This window comes from Crocodylus porosus, unplaced genomic scaffold (genome assembly GCF_001723895.1).
Source record: "Crocodylus porosus isolate Cpor-Errol unplaced genomic scaffold, CroPor_comp1, whole genome shotgun sequence".
NCBI classification, from domain to species: Eukaryota; Metazoa; Chordata; order Crocodylia; family Crocodylidae; genus Crocodylus; species Crocodylus porosus.
Genome location: NW_017728911.1, coordinates 36728317 through 36747104, shown reverse-complemented (window position 1 = coordinate 36747104; position 18788 = coordinate 36728317). Strand labels below are relative to the sequence as shown.

General features: G+C 48.7%; 1 protein-coding gene across 1 annotated transcript in view; it reads left to right on the top strand.

Moving 5' to 3' along the window:
* The window catches only part of IGDCC3 (immunoglobulin superfamily DCC subclass member 3), a 174140-nt gene that overhangs the window by 11407 nt on the left and 143945 nt on the right, over window positions 1-18788 (top strand). The window contains exon 2 of the mRNA XM_019533826.1: window positions 2586-2891. Within this exon, the coding sequence (XP_019389371.1) occupies window positions 2586-2891 (306 nt within the window). The remainder of the gene's footprint in view (window positions 1-2585; window positions 2892-18788) is intronic.

Genomic DNA, 18788 nt, shown 5'->3' with positions numbered 1-18788 from the left:
TGGGCGACAGCCTAGGGTGCTGCGGTCAGGCATGTGCACACACACGAGTGAGCAGCCTGTGCTCACGGCAGCGCTGTCCCCCTTCCTCAGCCAATCTCTGCCCCAGGAGCCGGGCTGGGCACTGTTAGGGGTGGGGGTGGGACCAATATACACATTCACCCCAGATGCTGTTTTTCCTAAGGTCGGCTCTGGTACCACGCTAGCAGCTGGCCTGTGTAGCTTTATCCAACTGAACAAGATTGCCCTCTCGCTTCATTTTCCTATAGTCTGTTCTGTAGCCAGGAGGATACTAATTGAGTGTGTGGGGCCTGGTGGATTAGAGTGACTCGATGCCATGGTGTTGCACTTCTTTCTGAAAAGCGAATGCTTTATGTTCTCATAGACTGAGCCAGCTGGGCTGATGGTTTGTGCTTGACCTGGGGCAGGTGATTAGGTGTTCCTCTCTTGTACATAAGGGTTGGAGCCAGTGGTTGCCATCACTGGTTCTCTAGCACTAACTAGAGAGGATGGTAAATGGGAAGTCACCAGTGAAGTTGACTTGGTCGCTACTCTGATATTTATGAGCGTGACTGTAGGGTCGTGTTTGGGTCCAGGGATTTCATGGCAGTGGACCTACTAGATCACGGAGGCTAAATATGCCTCTTAATCCCAGATGCTGCCCTTCCTGGGCAGAGCTGAGGCTTAGGTGCAAGGACCTATAGCTGCTGCTGGCTCTTTTTCCTGCTTCCTTGCAAGTCAGTGGGAGTTTTGCTCATGGTTGCGGTGGGGGCTGGGTTTAGTGCGTTCTGTGCTTTGCTGACTCTGCCTGTTCAGGATGTTGCTGATTAAATGCTGGCCCGGCTGATTAATATCACTGGAAACCTGTCCCATGCTTCTAGGATTTGAGGAATGAAGGGAGATTGATCATTCACGATGGTGACAGGCCACAGAAAACGGTCCTGTTTGTGCTTCCTGGCAACATTATACTAGATCACACCGCATCCTCTTTCCTTCCCTTGCAGTAGAGGAACTGCAGGCAGATCTGAAGGGAGCCAGTTACCAAAGAAATGCTACCTGGATCTGGTCTAATTTTTCAGTGACTTTTGTCATTTCATTTGTAATGCAAGGCTGGATGGAGCTATTACTCAAGCAGTCCATAGAGTCCCCTGCGTGGTTGCCACTAAAAGCCACGACAAAACTCCTTTTCACAACTGACAGCACAAAAAGGGAATTGAATGAGTAGGATGGGGAAGTTCTCCCCCACTTGGCACATGGATGGGCTCCGGTTATGTTACAAACACAGTCTAGCAAGGGCTGTTCTGGTCGGTGAATCCTAGAAACAGCAGATAGAAGAGACACAGTTGACCTTGTCCTTTCCTGGGAATACAGGATTATTCTTGACTTTACCTCTAATCATGTCTGAAGGCATGTCCAAAATGTAGGCTCTCATGGCACCTGTGGGGAGAGTTCCTACATTTAGCTTATTTCTGTTCTTTTTCTCAGTGCCCTAGACCTATCCCTCCTCTCTACCACCTTACAAGATTCTTTCCCATCCAGGCATTCATACCCTTCACATTTTCACACCTTCCTTGGTCACCTTTTGCATTTCAGGTCAGCTGATAAACTTTTATTTTAGGCTAATTTTTAAATTGCAGGCCTAGTCTCACCTTTCCTTCAAGTCTATAATCACAACTACCTTGCAAATTATACCCTAAAAAAGGTGTGCTGGACTAAATGAAGCAGAAAATACAAAGGATGCAGTGTTTAGACGTTCTGTTGGCAAATGGGAAAAATTAGTATGTATCTATATTGTGCGAAGCCTGGGTTGGCCTATTGTTAGAGTAAATTGTACATTAACTGATCTTCCGTAGACATCGTTTAGCATAATTGGCTAGCACAAGGCCCTTTGTGTTTCTGCTCTGTAAGGCTGTGAGTTAACATTGCTCTGCTTAACTTGCTCTTCATTAAGAACTTAATAGCAGCATCACTTGACTGCTGTGACATGAAGCAGACCGATGCAACACATTGGCACATGTGCTAGGCAGTAACAGCACTTGGCCTCCCCCTCTACAGAACAAGGGGCTTTGACTTTTAAGGTCCTAGAAGTAATACAGCCCAAAGCAGGGGCGTGCGACCCAAGCAGGCTGGGTTCTTTATGGCTAGAGGAGAGAGGAGGAGATATGTCTTGTCAGAGGAGAACAGTTGCTGCCAAATATCTGAGCAATGCCCACTGGGTATGACTGGCCTGTTCCTTGGTGGCAGTCGCAGAGGGGCTGAAGTTTCCCATGCCTTATCGGACAGCAGATTCCCATCTGTTTCAGTGCCTTGAGGGAGCTGTGTCTGGTTGTGTCCTGTGGGCCGTTCCTTGCTGACTCGGGTAGCCACTCACTTACCCATCCATCCATCCCTGTCCTCTTCCCTCCTCCTTCAGGGGCCACGAGGTGAACGAGCCTTTGTGACCCAGGAGACACCAGTGCCTGAGTGAGGCACTTGCACACCGACGAGGCCAGCTGCTTGTTGGGCCCCGTGTTGCTGAAGCCTTAGCCAGGGAGCTCCGGAGAGATGAATCACTGACTTCCTTGGCACCTCTCTTCTCTGCCTTCCAGATTTCGGTCTTTCCACGGAGCTGGCCTTTGTTGTGGAGCCCAGCGATGACATAGCTGTCCAAGAGAAGCCTCTGATACTCTACTGCCAGGTGGAAGGAATCCAGCCCATCGCCATCACGTGGAGGAAGAACGGGGCGATGGTTGTGGACAGTGAAAACACCTTCATGCTGGCCAATGGGTCGCTCTATGTCTCCCACTTCCAGAAGCTCCGGGGGGATGGCTCGTCTGACGAGGGAGAGTACGACTGCATGGCTCAGAACCGCTATGGCCTGGTGGTTAGCCGGAAGGCCAGGATTCAGGCAGCAAGTAAGTGTTGGGCGTGGCCTGTCTGGGTGTCCGTGCCTTGGCAGAACCGGGGGGTTGGTGTGAGGGGTTTTTGACTGGTTGTGTTCAAGGGTGTGCATGAGTTCTGCCAGCTGGCTGGAGACATAGCAAATGGTCTACCAAGAGCTGGGGGAGGTACCTGGGGCTCAGGCAGGTTGGAGACCTGGCATGCATCAGGACTGGGTTGTTGAGTTGAGCATGTGCCTGCCCTTGCAACTCTGTCCCTGAAGAGCTGATGGGTTTTTAGAGCTTAAATTTGCTCTCCACCGGTGAAATCTGGGAAGGGGTTGGTTGGAGCTGGGAGATGTGACCAGGGTGAATCCAGCCCAGCCTCCCTGCTTTTGAGAACCCGCACAGCAATGTGCCAGTGACTCACTGAATCATAGAAAATGAGGGTTGGGAGGGACCTCAGGAGATCACATCTAGTTCAACCCCTGCTCAAAGCAGCCCCAGCCCCAGCCCCAGCTAGATCATCCCAGCTAAGGTTTTGTCTTACCTGGGTCTTAAACACCCCAAGGTGGAGATTCCACAACTAAGGATGGAGACTCATCTTATGGCTCTTCTCTGTGGGGGTAGGAAGAGAGTTGCAGACTTGCGCAGAAGGTGGCTGCCTTTGTGTGGACACTTGGCTGGGTGGGGAGGGAGGATGGAGTGAGAGAGGAGTGTGGAGCAGAGGCAACAAACTAATATTCAGAAGAATGGTGCTTAAATGAAAGGGAAGCTAATCAATCCTTCCTTGAGAGGAGAAAAATACAGAGACCTCACAGTAGCAAATCCCCTGTCCCGAAGGAGCGCACTGCATTAAGTCACACAGAGGCTATTCCATCATTCCTGGCCCCTCCGTGCCGTGGTCTGAAGCTGCGCTGCCTCTCCACCCTGCTTCGGACTGCGCAGGCAGCGACACTTGCCCATCCCCCGGCAAAGTCCTGGTGAAGGTCACAGTTTCTGTCTTTCATTTGGTTATTGAAGGCAGGTAATGGGGAGGCCGTGAGTCTTATTTACTCTGCAGCGTATTGTTGCCTTTGGGGGCAAAGCTAACAACACAAGACAGATGGTCTGTTGTGGGAGCTGGCGGGAGAAAAATGGAAATGTCAAAGAGTGAATGAAATTTAAAAAAAAAAAAAAAAAGAAGGGAGGAAAATAAATGATGGAGCAGGCCCTGGGATGGTGATTCTGTGTCCTGTTGCGGTGCTCTGAACAGAGCGCGGTTATCCCATGGCGTTGAGAACCGCTGTCCTTGTTGCTCATTTTTTCCTGAGTGCCGTGGTTTTAATTGTCTGTCTGGTTGTGATTCTGAGGTCTGCCCAAGCCCCGGTAGCAACTAACGACATCTGGAGCAGTGTACGTATCTGTGGTTTGCACAGAATGGGGGGAGGGCATTTTTTTTGGCTACAGATTGCCTCCACGCCACCCAGGGGGGCATGTGGAGTTCAGCCAGGTGCCACTGAGACGTGCAGCATGGCTTGGCCCAGTCCTGGGGATGAGGACATGAAGTGGGCAGGGGGCACTGTCAGGTGTTGGCCCTGTAGGGAAAAAAATAGGACTATTGAAAGACACCCACAGCCCCTTCGGAAAGATGATAATTTCTTTCAAACCACATCCATTGTGTTTGTGAGCACTTTTGGCATCTACTAAGGGACAGGGTGAGAGTGCCAGGCAGCATGCCCCAGAAGGTCCAAATTTGGCCCTGCTACCCCTGAAACACTGATCATTGAAATCCTTTCCTCCCTTCCAGGCAATGGAATTGGGTGGCTGGCAGCCCTGAGAAGGGACTCTCCCTGCTTGTATATAACAATCCCTGAAAGCTTGGGATGGCTGTTGAAAACCCAGCTTTTCCATAGGCAATGCCATTATTCAAGAATCACTGAGTTTGGGTCTATGCCAGGGGAGCAGCTGGATCTTTAACTTGTCAAGTCTCCCAGTGATAAACCTTAGAGCGCTTTTGGTGAGTAGTTTTGTCATTTATGAGCTGGGAGGTGGCTGACATGCAAGCGGAGCCTCAGATTGCTTGGATCTGCAAACAGGAGACGTGAGAGCCAGAGGGATCACCTGTGGAATAGTAGATCATTGCTGAACAGTGCTGCCTCAGTTCCCGTGTCCCCCCAAGTAGCATCTCGTTTTGTAATCATATTTCAATGTAAATTGCAATGGCGACTAATTGCTTTGAAGCTCCTTTAGGCTGTCGTCTGGCGTTGGGCACGGCTCTCTCATGCTTCTTTGCCGTATGCCACAAAGCCACGTGCAGAATACTCTGTCTTCCACCTGTCTCGCGCAGCAGGTTCCTGACGCTTAACAGGAACCGTTTGCCCAGGATTGCCCTGCAGAGGGCTGACAACATGGGCACCGTAAAAATCCTGGGCTCTTACACTCTACTGTTCACTATGTATGTTGTGTTCCCTGGTGAGCTGGATTTAGAAAGGAGAAAGGCTAGAGGTGCCAGCTAAGGGGCTTAAGTTTTCTGCTCTCATTGTAGAGGCCCTGGGTTCAGTCCTCTCTGGAAACGGTGGTGACAGCTGTTCTCCCCAGCCCTGTCCTGCCACTAGAGAGATCAAGGGGGAAAGACTCTCACTGACTGCTAGTGGAGGCCAAGTGTGTTCTGGCTCTTCTCTCATTAAGGACATTGGGAAGCACCTGCAGACATCCGTGGGTGCAGGGGCCTGTCCTGGGCCTGGTGGCAGTTTATTGCCTTGTGGCTTGCTGCCTCGGTTCTTTTGGAACCCAGGTCAGCGGAAACAGGCCAACCATCTGACAGCTTGATAATCAATGATGACGTTTGCCAGTGAGCCAAAACTAGAACTTCAATACAGAACTTTGTTTGGAGCTGGGGGGAATCCAAATCCCCAGGCTTGGGCGTGCTGACATCTCCTTGGTGAAGGTGAGTTACAGACTAAAGAGAACTTCTTTCCAGGTGTGGTCGAAACATGGACAAACCCTCTGGAGAAAGAGTTGCAGTAGTGCATGAAGGCCGAAGGTGAGTCTGAGGCCCAATAGGTATGGCCTACGATATGTGCTGGGCCCCAAAGATCTTTGTCTATACGCGGGAAACAGAAACAGGGACAAGTGAAAAGGATTGTTACCCCCTTCCCTGCTTTGTAGCTGGATGAGCTCTGGCGCGGAAAGATGAGGTGACTCTCCCAAGGTAGGAGATCTGAACCCTGATACACTGAGTCCTACCACAAGACTCCTTCTCGTAGCAGGTTGGACATTGCTGGGCCATCTTTTCCACTGGACTCCCATAGTGGCAGCCTCATGGATCATTTTTTGCGCGATGGTTTTGCTTGTGAGTCCTGATCACAGAGAGGGACGGTCATGTGGTTGGTGCTGTACAGACGTGGAGCAAAAACACTTCCTGCTCATGCTTAGAGGGGGTGGTAATATCAGCCTTCAGTCAGCTTCCCCACATCATGCACCGAGCACAGAAATGCCGCCTTGCTGCCTGGTGGTGGGGGCTCTGAATCTTATGAGCTTTGAGTCCACCAGCTTGAGTTCTAGCAGGCATGTTCCTTTAAGGCAGAAAATGTGTATTTTACCCACCCCTCTCCCCACCTCCCTGATGAAATAGAGTAAATAATGTCTTAGGGGCTAAATCCCAGTCCCCCTGCAGATCTGCCCTTCACTCTGATGCTGACATGTGAACAAAAAAGTGAGGGAGAAATAAAAACCTTTCACAAACAAAAATCATGAAAGTTGATCAAGGCTGTGCTGCTGAGAAGTAAAAGGAATCTGACAAAGCAGAGCCCCTAGAGATCTCTACTATATTTTTCACAGGGTTCAAAGGAATGCCGTTAGTCTCATATCATCATTATATACCCTGGCTTTGTATTATTGCTTGGAATATAATCTTCTCAGCTCCGTGGAATGTACATGTTTGCATTCAGGAAATGTTGCCGGATATCATATTTTTATGCTTAAAATTTTCTTCCAGGCACTGGTGGTGGGTAAAATTTAACTGTAAGAATACTCTGGTCACAGATGACGTGTATGTAACACAGGGTCCTCAGTGCTCAACTGCTTGGCAGCAGCTCCTTTGAGGTTCTTGATGTTGGATTTGGAGGCTGCTGGGCAGATGGACAAGGTCTGGAGACCTGGGTGACAGAGTAACATGCGTGTGCTGCTATGCTTTAATGCTGAGAAAAGGGGCCTTCACATAAAGTGGGAATGAGGAACCCTGAACTGGCTAAGGATCCTAACCCCAGTGCTCACATTGACTAGTCCTGTAGCCTGGGCCCAGCCATTTCAACTCCCCACCTCAGTTTCTCTGTCTGTTAAATGGAGTCGAATAGTGCTTTTTTGCCTACCTCTGTGGGGTGGAGTGATTGGTTTTCCTCAGTTAAAAGTACAAGAGAAAGGCTATGCATAGTCATCAAAATCCCAGGCTGTATGTTACTCCACAGAGGACAGGAACTGGCTTCTTCTTCTCACAAGGCTTTTCAGAGCACAAATTAAAATGCCTGTGTACAGTATTTTTGTACCGTACTCCAGTTTTGAATAAGTACAAGCATCCGTGAAGTACATGTATGGCTAAACTAAACGCAAGCCTTTGCTGCTTCTGTCCTACTAACATATTTCCTGGGGTGTCTTCATCTGGGACCTTTTCAGCTGCCTTTTTTGCTGTTTGTTCAAACCCAGGCAACAGCATTGAAAGGTCATAGTGTGCAATATGTTCTTTCACAGTCGGATTAGGTTATTGATTACAGATATTTTCTCCTATAACAAAGGTTTCATAATTTATTTTTGTATGACTCCCAGTTGTCTTAATTAAAAATCATTGCATGGTTATAAGCTTCTTCAGAGGCATGGAGCCTGGACAATGCTTCTCGGTAGATCTCTCTGGTTTTCATAGATCCATGGCCAGCGCGGGGAAAGGGAGATCCTTGTTTAGACATGCTGGCATAGAACAGCATTAAAGAACTTTAACTTGTCCTCAGAAAAGCTGCTTCAAGGTGCTTAGATCCTGCCTGTTATTGTTCCTTTCATGCTAAATCTCCTTTCTTCTTCCAAGTCTTCAGATGTGGGGTTTAAAAACAGCTGCATCTTTCAGTGCATGGGCCTGGTTTGGGAGGCTGGAGGCTTGCTCCAAAATGGATCTGCTGGGTGACCTTGAAGCAGTCACGTCCCCTCTCTGGGCCTGTTTCCTTAACTGTGCTCAGTAGAAGTGGGCAGCTCCTTTGCAACAGGTTGGACATTTGCAATGTCTTTGGGATCAGAGATCTAAGGGGGACAGTTCCTTATACTCATGAGTTACTGTTGTTAATGATCATGACAGGGGGTGGTTTTGCATGTTGTGTCCCTGCTTTTATGCTTGGTAAAGCCACGTGAGAGGCCAGGTGGAGCTCATGCAGCAACTGAGGGGCAAATCCTATCCCAGGCAACAAATTCCTCCCCACTTCCCACTTGTTCCAGGGAAACAGCAGCTTCCCCTGGATATACAAATATGTGGGCTACTGGAGCAAGCACATCACCTGCCACACTGCCTATTCCTACTTGCCTGCCCCCCACGCAGGTAAGAACAGAAGGACAGAGTTGGGTTGGACTTTGAGGGTCACCCAGTGTGACCCCAAGCAGGGCTAAGTGGTGGGTGGCCAAAGTGGAGCCATCCCTGCTGGGTAGCCTTGGTCATACAGCCCTGCCCCATCCAGATGTAGACAGTGGTGTGTGGAACAGGATGAAGTTGTATTTCCACTCTGTTACACCTGTGCTGTGCTGGCTGGGGCCTTCCTGCTTTCAGTGCCCTGTGGAAGAGCCCAATAGCCCTATGAGATGCAGCATAGCTGCAGCCCTAGCTTCCACCCCCTTTTGTTTGCCAAGGGCTTGCCTGTGGGCCAGCATGTGGTTTCTCAGCATTCCCAGCCTTTTTCTTTTCTTGCCAGTACCGTCATTTGATGGAGCTGCCCTGCGTGATCATAAATCACAGCCCAGCCCATGCGATAGGACCCATTGATTATATCACTCGATAACAAGCAGCTTCTGCTAATTGGAAACCACCATCCAACTGGGTCTTGGGGCAGGCGCCACACGTACCCAGCCTGATTCTAGCAATTTTCATGGTGTGAGCTGATGGTATTAAAAGAGGGGGAGAGTGTGCAAAGGACAGTGCATGGCTTAATGCTGGGTGGGTTTCCTGACAGCAGTGGCTCTGCTGTTGTGGGGAGCTGGGCACTGAGATCCCAGCTTGCAGGGCATGTGGTTGCCTGTAGTCTATGGTGCAGATGGACCTGTGTTGTTGCCATCTAGCTTGAGCCACCCTCCAGGTACCCTGTTACTCCTTTATTTCGGCAGACATTTCCCCCTTCTGTTCTCCCCACCCCCAGCCCCTTTCTTCCATCCCACTGTGCCTGTGTGTACTTAGCACTTACCCTGCTGGCAGGAGGTGAGGATTGATAGCCTGGGCAAGGCAGATGTTACGTATGTTCTCAGCATTGATTCCTCAGAGCTGTTACAGACAACAGCAGCAGCTTCTCTCCCCAGGCCCTGAGGCTCCCGCTCAAAAGTGCCAGTCTCTTTGACCTCCAGGGCAAGGGGCTCAAGGTCATTTGCAAAAAAAGGCCTGGTGTTCACACGTGCCTGCGAGTTGTTCTGCCCGTTAAGCTATATGTGGCTGCAGAAGGGCTTGGGGAGAATTTTTTTGCTTAAAGCAGCCACGTTCTCATGCTGGCCGCCTCCCTGCCTTGCCTGCATTCAGTGCCGTTAACCTGCAAAACTCCCTTGGAGTTGTGGGGCGGTAGAAGAGCCGCTGAACCCAGATAATGGGAGCATTTATGGGAGTGCAGAGACAAGAAGGAAGTTTAAAAGGATTAAGGAGAGACAAAGGGAGCTGATTATTGTATGGGTCACAATACAAGGCATGAGAATGAGATCACAAAGGGATGTAATTACAAAAGAAGGCCGTGCCGGAGGGATCAGCCTGGGATTAGAGTGGGAAATGTTTTTACACAGTTTTGTTCCACTTATTATGAAGTTAGCGTTTGAAATGAAGGTTTAAATAAGGTGGCGCCAACATTGTCCACATGGTATTTCCTGGGCGATGCCAGCATGGGGATGCCACTTTCAAATGCTTCCACAGATTTTGCAGTCGCCACGTGCATGGTCCGCCTGCTTTTCCCTGTGCGTGAGACGCAGGCTGGAGGTACTACAGGAGGGACTCTGGTTTGTGGCAAATTTGAACCGAACTAAACAACGCATTTTAGTTGCGGAGCAGTAAGCAAGCCTCTGCGGACCCTTTGTGTGGCTTTCTTGAACTCCTAGCTCAGTGATTCTCAACCAGGGTGCCACCAGATCCCTTGAAGGGTCCTGGGAGGGGTGAGTGGGGTGTTAGTAGATAAGCAGCTAAACTAAGCAGGTAAGTGTGGGCTCAGGCTTCTCCCTGCCTGGCTGATCTCCCATCCTTACTGCCGGGCCCTTCTGCAAGGAAGTAAGCACTGTGATCTATCAATTCATTTTTGGAATTGGGTGCCACTCAATTCACAAACACTGTGGAAGATGCCTTGGGTCCAAAATGGTTGAGACCCACTGTCCTGGCTGTTCTCTGAGGGCCCATCTCATATTTCCCAACTCCCTCAGTCTCCTGTTAGGGAGCATCTCTAATTATAACTTTGGTTGCTACAAAGTTGATATATTTTGCAAACTGAAAGTTGGGCCCTTTTTGTAGTGATGCTTTTTGGCGTGCTGCAACATTTGCGTGGGGCAAAAGTGCATTTTTTTTCTTTAAAAATAAAAGGGGGAGCATGTCTGATGTCACTCCAGCCACTTTCAGGCTTAAGTCTGAGCTGGATGCATCCTTGCAGTGCAGGGCTTTTTGTGGGAACAGATGGCTTGCATACAGTTGGCATGTTCATAGATTTCATAGATTTCAGAGTCAGAAGGGACCCAATGGATCATCATGTCCGACCCCCTGCCCCTGGCAGGAAAGAGGACTGAGTTTGCTGTGGTAGTGTGTGGTAAATTTTCCTCGCACCCTCAAACAAAATGTTGTGCTGCAAATCATTTGCTGCTTAGTCAGCTTTGCCCTGAAATACAAGCATCTTTAACACACCCTGAGAAGAGGAACTGCTGGGATGCTCTCTATGCTCCTTTGACAAATCTCGTAGCTCTGAGCGCTGTTTATCACTCCAAACTGTCCTTCTTTGTGGTCTTGGTAAATGTAGAACAGACTGTACCGGTTGTGGCTCCATATCTTTAAAGAAAACAGATGTTCTGATCAGAGTAAAAAAAAAAAGCAGAAAGTTTTGGGTGTCCTGGAAATCTCTTGTGACGAAAGAAAACCGTAGGAGAACCCTCCTAAACTTCAGATTGTCCAAGAAAAATTGGACATATGGCTGGGAATTTTAGTTGATTTGGGGACCGGAAGAGACAGGCACTCATCCCGCCCTCCCATTGAGTTTTGGAGCATGCCTGAGTTTTTTTTTAAAGATATTACCATAAGAAAATCTTGCTGATATCTTTTAATAGACTGACTCAAATAGTTGGAAAAATTCTTCTTTGCAAGCTTTTGGGTACAAACACCCTTCATCAGGCTGAGGAAGCGGCTGCATTTGGTCTGTGCTCTTCCTGGATGGAAACTCCAACTGCAGCTGCTTCCTCAGCCCGATGAAGGGTGTTTGTACCCGAAAGCTTGCAAAGAAGAATTTTTCCAACTATTTGAGTTGGTCTAATAAAATATATCGGATTTATCCAAAGAACCTTGTCTGCCTATGTGCTTAGACCAACACAGCTACAACATATCCCCCTGAGTTTCTTTGGCGCCTTTGAGAATGTACACTTTGGAGTCTAGGTCATCTTTCTTTTAGAGGACCCTGGTTTTGTAGCAGCGTGATGACTATTTTCGTGCAACCTTGCTCTTCTCTGTAACGTTTATCTTGTAGCTAAGCCAAGCTGTAGTCCCAGCACTGTTTCTCTGTCTTGCAGAAGAGTTTGTACTCCAGGCAGTAATGTCACTTACTCATTTAGAGAAGGCTCCAGGGAAATATATCAGAAGAATTTCATTAATGGTAGCACTGTTGAGTTATTTGTCTCAATTAACTCTTGTAGCTCAGCTGAGGAAGCTCTGACATCTCTAAGGTCAGCAGGATCTAAACAGCAGAGTCTCAGACACAACCAGGCAAAGTCCGAGGTGCTTTTGTGGCTAGGACTAAAGCCTCAGCTGAGGTAAACTCGTGCAGCCCCAGAAAAGCCAGCGGGCAATGCTGACTAACAGCTGCTGAGAATCGCGCTCCTGGCATTTTGGTTTTGTTTGCTTCTGTTTTACAATCTCTGTTCTGTCTGTGCAGTACTCTCTGATGACCTTCTCATCTGCTCTCTGTATTGACAATTCAGTCATGGGTCCTGCTAGAAATAAGGTGCTATTCAGCTTTACCACAGCTAACAGGATTGAGCCTTTAATGCATTTCTCAGACCGTGCTCAGCTGTGCCTGGACAAGGACAGCACACTTCCATACATGCACTGGACAACACTCTTCTGGATGGCCTTTGTGCTGGGGAGCTGCAAAGGTCTTCTCTGGCAGGGGGATGCTCTCCCAAGGCACAGAAAACCCACTGGTCAGCAGGAGCTTGGTCCACAATCTGCGACAGTCCCTCCCCCTGAAAAGAGCTGTGCTGTCTAGTTCAGTTTGTAGAAGCTTGTGGTTTTAGGTTAGGAGGCTCTGGGTTTGATGTCTGGTGTGTTAGCCGAGATAGTGACTGTTCAGCATCTGCTTGGTAGAGCAGGCCACCAGTGTTTCTTTATAGTGCAAAAATGCCATCCTGTGCAGCCAGTGAAAACCTTGGCTTGTATCCACTGAGAAACTCTTACCTGTTAGAACATGGCCTTTTGATACATCTGTTAATAGTTGGTGATTGGCAGAAAATAGAAATACACTTATAATTTTAGGGGAGTTTGGATCTGCTTCCGGCCTCTTCATCCACAGTGGCCTGGAGCTGCATTTGCTTTGAACTGGAGACTGTCTGGCTTGAGCCTTTGTCTTGGGAGTGTCTGTACTGCTCAGCTGTGGTGCAAGTCCAACAAAGAGGGAAGCAGCGAGTCTCATTGCAGGTGACTCCAGCTGGGAGGAGAAGGCTGGGCCTCCACACAGAGTGTCTATGGCAAAAGAGTGTGTGATGGCCATTGCGGGGAGGACTGCATCATCCCAGTGCCCAGGGTTTCAGGAGATATCACCAGACTGTGGATTAACAACCCAGTTTACAGACATTTGTCGCATCTTATTTTGGCAGCTTGAAACCTTTACTGCCGAAGTGTCAGGAAACACAGCAAATGCAGGTTGCTTCATGTCAAGTAAACTGAGGGAATGCATGTAATTGCCACAGAGTCCAGGAATACAAATAATTCATGGAGAGACTTTATCCAAAGAGCTTGAAATTTAAGTTTATTGCCAGAAATGTTCCTAGCTGGCAAATCTTCCCACCAGATAGGTACAGCAAAGCACTTAGACACATACGGAGATTTAAGGATGAACCTTAGGAGTCATAGATTCATAGATGCTAGGGTTGCCAGGGACCTCAACAGATCATCAAGTCTGACTCCCTGCCTAGGCAGGAAAGAGCACTGGGGTCAGATGACCCCAGCCAGATGCCTATGTAGCCTTCTCCTGAAGACCCCCGGGGTAGGGGAGAGCATCATCTCCCTTGGGAGCCCAGTCCAAATTCTGGCCACCCGTACCATGAAGAAATGTTTCCTGATATCTAGCCTAAATCTGCCCTCTGTCAGTTTGTGACCGTTGTTCCTTGTTTCCCCAAGAGGCGCCCTGGTGAACACAGCATCTCCGATCCCTTGCTGCATCCCCCTAATGAATTCATAGGCGGCCACAAGATCCCTTGTGGAGGATGAAGAGGTCCAGGTCCCTCAGTCTCTCCTCATAGGGCTTGTCCTGTAAACCCCTAACCACATGAATGGCCTCCTCTGGACCTTCTCAAGTCTATCAACATCCTTCTTGAACTACGGCGCCCAAAACTGTATGCAGTCCTCCAACTGTGGTCTGACCAATGCCGCGTAGAAGGGAAGTATCAATGAGATATAGCCACAGGTTTAAGTCATTTTGGGCCAAAAAGAAGAGGAGGTCTCTGAATCCAATCCTAATTTTGGCCCTGTGCTGAGTTCTGGATGGATTCAGCATGCCGTTGTGCACACACTGCTGCTGCAGTCTGGTGATGAGACTATGGCAAGTGTAAGTAGAGAGGCAGGGGGAAGATATGTAATTTGTCTCCATCAACACAGTCTGGGAAGCTGGCATATGCTGCAAATAAGCAAGGGTGGGTGGAAAAAAATGTTGTATGTTGTGTGCCAGGGAAAGCTGCACTTATGGGACTGAAGATATCCTGGCTGGTTTTTGTACAACCGTTTTGGGAAACATACCATCAGCGTGCACCAGGACATTGGGATGCTTGGGAAGCTCCATACCTAGGACCTCATAATGCAGGGGGCATTATCCTTGACCCCATGCCCCTCCTTAGGCTGGATGCTAGACCCCAGAACCTCTGTGCTGTTGACTTCTAGACAGCATGTGCTCCCTACATGTGTTGATTTCTTACATACCTGTGAGCTAGTAATTATTATTATTCTACTACTTTATGTATATAATGTCTGAGCAGGCTAGATCTAATGGTTGGTATTAGTGACGTTTGAACCAGGGCACTGATGCTGCAACCCTTCTGGGTCCTGGCCTCAGTTTGCTGTACCAGTGACTTCCAGGTGACTTTGAAGTGCCTTACTGACCTGTGTTTCAGTTGCCTCATCTGTAAACAGAAGTTAATGCTTCCCTGCTACAATGTGGGAGGCGTGGACATGAGGCTTAATTCGTTGAAGACTATGGAGGACAATGAGATCCTGGGAGGGAAGGTGCTGCAGCAGAGCAGAGACTTGTTTAATGCTGTCTATGCGGAATTCACTTTGGCCAGAGGGTGGAGAGCCCACTTAAGATTAAGTTTTTCTCTCTTGCAAGCCAATCAACAGGTCAGGAGCCCCCAAAGTCGAGGAAGAAAGGCTGCTCTGATGACCAGGTGAGAGAGATGCTTCTGTTTTTCTGCAAGTGTTTATTGGAAAGTCTGTGAGTAGGAATTGACTTTCTGAAGCCATCTGGCCAAGGAAATCAATAATGTTGATCTGATGGGGAACTAGTGGTTCTTTGTAACTTAAAGGGATGGCTGCACTTGTCTTGATGTCTGGGACTGCTCTAATCATGGGTTTGACCTGCGGTTACTGAAAATTGCCAAAAAGAGGGAAATAAAATAAAAGGTGCTGGAAATGGCTTTTGCTTAGAAATGTAGAAGGATGTGTATTGCTGCATCTGGGGACTGACAGCTCATAGGTTTAGTTCCAGACCATTTTTGTTAAGCGGTAAAGAAGAAATCAAAGGGCTTTAAATCCTATTTTTCCCCCCTTAAAGTGTCGTAGGCACCCCTGAGACTTTGCTTATTGAGTTACTTTTGTGCTTTTGCAAAACGGGGCTACTAATTGTAGTGCTTGGCACTGAAGGCACTTTTTAGCCTCCAGCAAAATGCGAGTGTGTCTGCACTGACCAAGGTAGGAGATGTATAAAGGTCCCGTGGTTCTAAAGTCTTTAATGAGCCTTCACAGGGTCCATGGAGGAGAGGCTGTTCTTGCAGTCCTCCTATCACAGGTGAGCAAACCTGCTGTGGAGAGCTCCAGGTGCTTTTCCTGGGGTCAGTGGTAGAGTTGGGGCCAGGACTTGGAGTCTCTTCACCCATGCTCCCCCAGGAGGGTATTGGAGTGCATAATGAGAGCAGGCAGTGAGCTCCCCCCTTGCCTCAATGAGTTTCATTAGCAACGTGTGCTGCTGGGCAAGGGGCTGTTACCTGAATATCCTGCACTCCATTTTGTAGCATGGATCCCAGCCCAGCCTCAGCCCCGCGTGTAGAGTGCACTTGCATTCCCCCCGGACACAGCATATGGTTTCCAGAGAGGGTTTCTGCTCTAAACCTGATTTCACAGCTCGGTTGGCAGAGGCAAAAGGAGGTCAAATGCTTCACCTGAGGTCAGCCCGTAAGTGACTCTGATTAAATCTGAACCCAGGACTCTCCCTGTTCCCAGCCTTGGCGGTGACTGCTGGACCAGATGGCCTCCTGAAAGCAGTTTCAAGATCCGTGGCCTTTTCTCTCCTGCATTGTTTTCTATTGTGCGGCTCTTAATGCCGGGTACTGAGAGGGGGAGCCAGCTTGATTTAGCTGTGGCTAAACAGTTTGGTTTAATGACGCAGATTCTCAGGCGAGGGCGCCAAGCTGCCTCCCTGTGACTTTCCATCATTACAGAGGTCCAGAAATCTTCTCGCTCTCCACCTGCACCTGGTTTTCTCAGGGTAAAACTGTCCTTCTCTCTGAGCCAAAAGCAGCTGGCAATGTCCCCCAGCCCATCAAGTGGGATGGCTGGGGAACACCCTGCTTACAATGGGGCAGGGCAGCCCTGGCTTTGTATACCTCAATTCTGCCTGGACGTGGCTACTCCTGGCTCCTTATGTGTTGAACCAGGAAGGCTTATCCATCCCGTATGACCCCACCATGACCCATGAGGTAGCAGGCTCTTGGCCCCTTTATAGCACATAGCAGAAGGGGCCATGGCAGGACGAAGTGGGATTTTTGCCTAGATTGCAATGCACTAGGGAGATCGGGGAGACCAGACCTGAAACTCCTCTGACGCTGCTGTTCCCAGGTGGACTTCCTTCCCCAGAGCTCCAGATGTGAAACCCACCTGGCAGGCCGGTGTAGCAGCTGCCCTGTCATGTCAGGCACATGCTCTGGAGTGAGGACACAGGTGTTGCAGGGAATGGGGCCTCCTGGTTACAATGGGGCAGGTGGGGGTTTGTGTTGAGCAGTCCAGAGACTGCTCCATGCCTCAATTTACCTCAATTTATCTATGTAGCAAGATGCATGGGAGGGAAAAGAACATTACTGGTGAAGCATGCAGATATGCAGAGGGGAAAGGTACTCCCCTGGGAGCCCAGTCCCAGGAACACTGATGGCTGCTGTTCTCTGCTCCAGGACCTGTGTGTATCCAGCCAGCCAGGCGCTGGCAGTCCTTGAGGAGCTGGGGAGCTCCTTTCCTGGGACTGGACAGCTCCTCTTTGCAGGCTGCCCTTCTCTTGGAGGGCCCACTGCCCTCCCCCTTTGCCCCCCATCTTTCCCCCAAGGAACAGCAGTGACTCACATGCCTGAATAAGCTGGCACCTCTCGAGCATTCCTTGATTAATGGTGTTTCTTTGTCAGTCCTAAGAGGCCTCCATTATGTCGCTTTGATGCCGCATTTTGCACTTACCACTGTCACTGAGCTCAATGACTCATTTTCACAGGTCACAGGAGAGGGACAATGGATCAGGCTACATTTGGAAGAAACAAATGAAATTTTGCTGCAACTGAGAGCACTAATTAAGAGCAAGGATCAATTTGGGCGTACAAAAGAGAGTTTTAGGGCTGCTGGTGTGTAAATGAGTGGTAGGGCTTGCAAGAAGAAGAAAGACTGTGTGTGTGTGTGTGTGTGTGTGTGTGAACTTCAACCACAGCATTCCCCTCAGCTGCATTTGATCATCTTCCATGCTTCTGTGTGTATTCATCTCAGAAAAACAAAACTTTTTCCAACATAATATGTCCAGGAAGGTCAGGTGCAGAATCCTGAGAAAAGGCCCCCGAGATCAAGTCTATTCCCAAGTGCGTGCAGCACAGATCTCCATAAGATGTTTTAAATGTCTTGAGTCATGAGACTTGTATTTCACACTACTATTTACTTATTTTTCATTTAAAAACTTTTATGTGGCACCATAACCACCCCCTCCCCCCCAGTGCTGTGCAAACCCAGAGGGAGATACAGTCCCTGCCCCAAAGTGCTGACAAGAAGCCAGAGACTGTCACTCTATCTGTGATCTCAGTGAAGTGATCTGCAAAATAGAATGATCCCTGAGGTAAGGATAGTAGACTCTGGCACAAAGAGAAAACCCTAACCGTCTTGGGAAGATGCCATGAGCTGGAATGAGTGAGGGGGAGGAAGGAAGTGGAGCGCATGGATGGATTGGGACGAGACAGTGATGTTGCCAGGAGAGAAGTTGTGGGTATCTGGAGGGAGATGGTAAGAAGGTGAGAATGCAGTGGTTTAGAGGAAAGCAGATTGGTACTCATATATGATTTTCTCTACCAGTAAAGAAACTTATGCAGGGCTGGATCCAGCCATGGGACTGGTCCTGTCTGTTAAACAGGGAGAGTCAGTCTTATAAGTGTCCAAATGGTCAAGTTGTATTTGAAAAATGGATGTTTCAGGCCAAATCTGGCTTGAGCATGATCAGTTGGAGGGCTGTATGTCTAGCTGTATGTTCAAGAGAGGTTCATGAAGACTTATATTATCTGTTGCTCTCCCTGGAGTGACAGCTGTCCATCACGTGCTCAAAGCCAGCAAATGCAGTGGTCTCACTTTCCTTTGCCCTGGTTTCTTTAACCTTCTTTTATTTACCAAGCACAGACCCCCATCATGGTTGCAGTGTTCACCTGTTACCTTATTTGTACAGAAATTGAATGAAAAGGTTTGAGGCAGTTAAGACACCAGGCAAATTAGGAAAATTAAGCAAAGTACTGCTCTATATCCAAAGTCCAAAGCTTTAGGCTTCAAAGACCAGCCCCATGTACCCTGTCTGAGGATATATTTCCTTTGAGAGTTGGTGGGAACTCCATGTTTGTCTAGGTTTCCAGGCCTTGGGCTGAAACAAGGGACACCTCCCCTTGGATATGCGTTAAACAGAAATCCACCTGCTGCTCACGTCTTGTTTGTTTCCTTGTTACACTTGGACCATTCCAGAACTCAAAATACAGGCAGTCCTCGACTTAAGACGTTTTGAGTTGCAATGAATGGCATTTACAACGTTATAAATTGACACCCTGTTTCAACTTTCTGAC